Below are 5,744 nucleotides of genomic sequence, written 5' to 3' on the forward strand. Positions count from 1 at the left end.
GAAGAGCGTACTCTCACCAACCCGAGGTCAAACCTTGACCAAGAATCTGGCAAAAGAATTGCGTTCACCGGCTTTCCACTCGAGATAGGGCTAAGGAAGCCAATCTAAGGGGTTGGTAAGGGTTCTAAAAATTTTGTGAAAGTTCTAAGGCTAATTCAAAAGATTGAGCTCAATGTATAGATCCGAGTAAGATTCATGTGCTGCATCAATTGAGGGACCCGCTTCACATCCATCCCAGATACCGGAGACCCTCTATCTATCATTCAGTGAGATCGCTCCTTGGCTCTTTAAACTGAACTAAGTCCAACTCCATAAGGAAAGCCTCTGAGGGAAAGAATTTCTAGGGGCCGCTTGTTCTCGGATGTCAAGAAGGAAGATGAACCCACTTTATTAGCTCCACAGAGGCATGAGCAACCAGATCCCCTTACGATAACACACTTGGGCATGAAGACTGAAGCTCCCATTATGTCGGGTCTTACTGACTCTAATTGAACTCTTCCGCGATGGTCTAAAGCCTTTACGGGCTGCTATCCGTCTTCAACCATCATTACAGTGCTGCTAAGGTAAGGGTCAATCGCCTGAATCAAGGCCAGAGGTTGACCCCTAAGATGGATGATGCTCCTGTGGAGAAAGGCCTCTAAGCGATCTGCTTAGCTTCGATCTCTTCCCTTGCTCTCCTCTAGCTTCAAATCCCTTCATTAGACGAGTGACTAACCCATCCCCAGTCTTGACACAAATGGGGTTTTAGACTAAAAGAAAGCACAGTGGGGAAGGGAAGTCAGAGGGGAGTCTTTGTAGCGAGTCTAAGAGCAAGCCTTTTTTTTTAAGCAATTTCTTCTGGTGACACGGCCCTCATGTGATAATAGTAAGGGAGGAATCATTGTCACAAGGCGTAAGAAAGAGTCACCAAGGGTACCGATAAGATGTGGGATAGAGCTCCATTAGGTAGTTATTCAAGGGAGTTTAGTCTAAGGCTGACTGGTGGGGTTTGCCATCCTGTTCCAACAAGGGGGATGGCGGGGATCCCCATATCGTCGCAGGATGGTAGAAAGGGCCTTATCTTATACGGCGCTCAAACCAATCCAAATCCTCGGGTGTGAAGGTTTTATTCCTCACATCAAAGGCGTAACGAATACGGGGAGGCCACAAGCAGGCATGTGACCATTGGGTACCCTGTGAGTGCCCAACGACCAACAGCCATTGAAAAGCGCCCAACTCATGAGAAAACGATGTGAATGAAGAGCGAAAGTTCCGAATCTTACGATAAGGAAGTTTCCTTCTCCCAACCCACACCCTTTTCGTCAATGAGTGTGTCGGCAAGGCTTTCCGGGTTGGTTCAAACCGTAACCCTTGTTCAAGGGGTATACGTTTTATTTTATCCAGGGAGCATAGCGACTGACTGATAAGTCGATTAAAGTTCTCCTTAATCGAACTAACCAGCCCCACCACCTCGTCAATATTATCGGGTGGGGTTCTACTCTACTAGAAAACGTTGATTTATCAACCTTCTTTGCCAAAGTAATGATCTTTGACAGAGAGAATCTTTTTTAATAAAACTTCACCAGCATGTCCGCTTTCTCATCCTTCTTCAGAATCATACGCCTATGATGAGACGGAATGATCCGAGGGTAACCGGACCGAGTGAGAGAAACTGGTACCGCATTGTCAGGATGAACGAATTCATCACCACCATAGGCCATCATCAAGGATGAAGCTGCTTGCTTTAAATATAATAAAAGCGCAGAACAACCACCCTGATTTCCGACCAAGGTGAACAATGCGAATAAGAACAAGATGGATCCACACAAAGAGTTCCTTGTTCAGATCATCAAAGATCACTAAAGCACCTTTTGGTATGTATTGCCCCCTAAAGATCAGATCCACCAGACGAGAAACTCAATTCCGCACTGCTGCTGAGTCGTCGGACTTATCCACCAAGGGATTCGTGGAATTTATATGGATTGCGTTGGGGGAAATCTACCAAAGCTAGGCAGATAGATAGACCCCTTTCCCGCTGCTAAGGGGGAGTAAGAAACTAAATCAAATGAAATTTTTGGAATCAGCGCCTCCTTTTTTTTGGGTATGCGGGTACTACGAGTCCTCTTACTACCAACCAGCAGACATCATCTGGCTGGGTCTTGCCGGTATCAACAACAAGAAAAAAACAACCAAATGGAAACAGCAATTAACTATGGCTCTTGGCCCAGACAACGTCCTAGGCGTCGGGGAGATCGGAGCAACAAGGAACGCCTAGACGACGTTTTTCTTCCTGGGCTGCAGTAAGCAGATCGAGAGGTCGTTCCGTCCCTTGTCCCCGAGGAAGGGTAATATGTTCTCATAAATTCTTGCTCCAATCTGACCTAGCTGGCGAGCGATCCCAGTTCGCGGCAGAGAACAAGACAGCAAGCGAGCGTACCTTTGTTCGCTTCTTCTCCACCAAGCACGGAAGTTTAAGGATAACTGTGGGTCGGTGGCTACCTAAGGAAACTCCGATTCGATCCGCCCCCCAGCTGGGAGGCATCTACCTCATCCCGATCACAAGGAGAGGTTCACCATGATGGGGGTACTTGTCTTTTTTCCCTTCCGGAAATAATGAAATGCAGCGGTGACCATCCTTTTGTTGTGTTGCGGCATGCTCCTCAGATTTACGGATTCGCAGGGGGCCTCAGGCCCTACTTAGTTGACTTACAATGACAAAGGCTTGCGAAACTAAGTAGGGCCTTTTGAATTGAATCTTAAGTAGTCTATCAGTGGTGCAAAGCGGCTTTGTGCCCCTTTTCAGTAGGGGAGCGAAAGGTTAGACCTTAGAAAGTAAGCGAACAGCGGTTCTTCTATGTGGGTATGGCCTTCCCCCTTTACTCTCCTAACGTCGAGCTAAGTGACTTCGTAACCTTTGCGTAGCGTAGTAGAATGAAGGCTACGCCCCTTTCTGGGTGAGCGCTCTCTTATCTATTAGCCTAAGCGTCTTCGCTAACTCGCTCGCCTACTATACCCACCCTACTATACAATACATTAGTAGGGTATAGTAGGCTAACCCATAGGTCCTTAGTAGCGTTGACAAAGAAGAACAGCTGGTTAAAAGCCACTTTCACTAAGGAGAATCTTAAAATATATATAAGATATGATATTATCAGAATAATATATATATTTTATATAGGCCAGCTTGACAAGCTACCCTTCCTCTTGATCTTAGGTGCGAAGAGAAAGATCTCTTTTTTATGACTTCCACTTATCTATCGATCCCGGCCCGGAAAGCTGGTAGTATTAAGAAGCCAGGGCCTCTTTTTGAATGAAAGAAAGGGTTTATGAGCCCTAGCCCTGTAAGCCCACACCTGTGTAGAGTAGATCGTTCAACACCTGCGGCACTAACCCATTTTTGACCTATGGGTCCTAGTCTCATAGGCGACCGAACGGCCGCCCCCTAATTACTAGACCAACCTGCTGTAATAATTCCATAAACACCTAACGAAGATATGGCAAACAAATAAAGTAGCCCTATGTTCGAATCTGACAATACCATACCATAATCAAAAGGTACAACGGCCCGAGCGACCAGACTTAACATAAATGTAGCCACTGGAGCCATTCTAAAAAGGGAGAAATTAGCACTACTTGGTGAAATAGGTTCTTTTAGAATCAATTTCAAACCATCTGCTAGAGGTTGTAACAATCCGAACGATCCCACTACATCAGGACCCTTTCGACGTTGCACAAAAGCCATTACTTTACGTTCCGCTAGCACTAAAAAGGCTACTCCTAGTAGAAGTGGTAGAATTATTCCTAGTATTTCAGCTGGAACAGCTATGTACGTTTTCGATTTTCTATTCACTCATGATCTGGCCTGGTCGACCCAATCATGATATTGAAGGATGGGACCTTTTCTCGAAAAACTTTTTTTTCACATTTTCGGAACTAGAAGACATAGTTGATGAGATCTATAAAGTTCAAAATCTGTTCGCATAACCAAGCATTTTGGCCATGTAACATGACATCATAATAGTCATTTGTCAGAAAGCCCGGCATACAGAGGGCAATCCGATCGTCTCCAATAACAGCCCGAACAAGGTCGGGCATCGTCCATTCGGGAGGTAATTGCCTCCCGCTTCTCCTCACCCACTTAGTGTATTCATTAGAGATTCGATTAAGTCCCCCCTCAAAGTCAGGTGGAGCGCTTTCAGCATCTGACCTAGTGGAAGAGGTACTTGACAGACTGTCTAAAGACATAGTATCCGATAGCATAAATTGGACATCACTGGCCCTACCTAACAAAGGGATGTCCATAGAGAACTAAGGCCTGCTCATTCATGATATATTTCTTTGTTTGTAAACGTGCTCTGCTCCCCCCAAAAAAAGAGAGACTTGTTGGAATTGTAAATCACCGGTTGGGTTGGTCCAACCAAGAAAGACATGGGATTGGGGGACATTAATGAACACAAGACCAAGACAAGACTTGGGCAGCTTTTTCTATTTCTTTCGCCTTCTCAGGTCTTTGTTTTCTTACGAAATTTTGGATTTCACCAATAAGCAAGCTATAGTAAGTAAAGTCAGTTTTTTCAGGTGTGGTGTGCTTTGGGGGCTGAGGCAAAAAAAAGACTGTACCGGGTGTCCTTTCCTCTCGTCAGGCAGCTATCTCGAGCTCACTGAACACTAACTTAATCCTTATTCTTTTGAGAACTTTTCCTTTAGCTTTGTGTAATTGAGCTTGACTTAGTTGGTTTCAAAGGGGCCCGTGGCAGGCAACCAAGTCTGCTAACCTTCACTCCTTTTTTTCCGGTACTGCTTGCTGAGATCGGCATAAAAGATAGGGATCGGATGGAGTTCTTTCTTTTTAGAATGTATCTGTCGTTCTTGGAGTTGCCGTTTTTGAGTATGAGAATGAAGAAATGAGATCTTTTAGTAAGCGTAGGGAGCGCTGGGATCCCAGAATAGGATCCCGAGCGGAATTAATAGTAGGAAATCAATACACAAGTCGTCGGTCTTTCTTAAAATTGGCCTTCTCTTCGATCTTTTATTCAATCTTTCGTATGTGGTAGCCGCTCATTTGTCTATGTATGGTATGTGCGTAGGAATGCCCACATTGACAAGAATGCCGGCTCAATCAATCCCATATCATATATAGGGTGATGTAGAGCTCCTGGAAGGTCTTTCTTCAAGCCAGCCTAGAGTTCATGAGTTGAGGGGTTTCGGAGTTAAGTCGAATATGCCAAGAGGCGCTCACCCAGAAAGGGGCGTAGCCTTCCTGTAGTTCCAGAGACGGGAGGATAATAAGACCACGATCCTCCTTCTTAGGCCGATCGAAGTCGAAGGGTTTCAGATCGAAGGTTGAGGCATTTCTAGGAAGACGGATTCTCAAAGGTTACACCTAGGTAGAAAGGGGATTTGACAGATAGAGAAGTGGGACGGAAGTTGAAGGCTTTGTCCACTCAAGCCCCCTTTTTTTTGCTCTTCTTTCCTTCTCCACTTCAGATAGTTCGACCAGGTCAACCCAATCATGAGATTGAAGGATGGGACCTTTTCTCGAAAGACTCCGGATCCCGAGAAGAGTGGAAGATGGTGCAACATCGAATCCTGTTACGTTACTTCGAATGGAATCTTAGCCCGCCTCACTTTCTTTACTGCATAAGGGCCATAACATAAGGGCATAAACGAAGTCAAGGGATTTCCAATTCCGACATTCTCATTCTCAAGATTCAACGCTATTCCTTTCACACCGCTGGCAAATTCAACCATCAAAAAAAAGCTGT

General features: G+C 45.3%; 1 protein-coding gene across 1 annotated transcript; it reads right to left on the reverse strand.

The window, feature by feature from the left end:
• Window positions 1–2,630: 2,630 nt before the first annotated feature.
• On the reverse strand, window positions 2,631–4,642 carry LOC107472573 (NADH-ubiquinone oxidoreductase chain 1). Its single transcript, XM_016092087.3, has one exon. It carries the CDS (start codon window positions 3,719–3,721, stop codon window positions 3,422–3,424), a length of 300 nt encoding a protein of 99 aa, XP_015947573.1. The 5' UTR covers window positions 3,722–4,642; the 3' UTR covers window positions 2,631–3,421.
• Between the last annotated feature and the right edge of the window lie 1,102 nt (window positions 4,643–5,744).

This window comes from Arachis duranensis, unplaced genomic scaffold, assembly GCF_000817695.3.
Source record: "Arachis duranensis cultivar V14167 unplaced genomic scaffold, aradu.V14167.gnm2.J7QH unplaced_Scaffold_168377, whole genome shotgun sequence".
In the NCBI taxonomy this organism is placed as follows: domain Eukaryota; kingdom Viridiplantae; phylum Streptophyta; class Magnoliopsida; order Fabales; family Fabaceae; genus Arachis; species Arachis duranensis.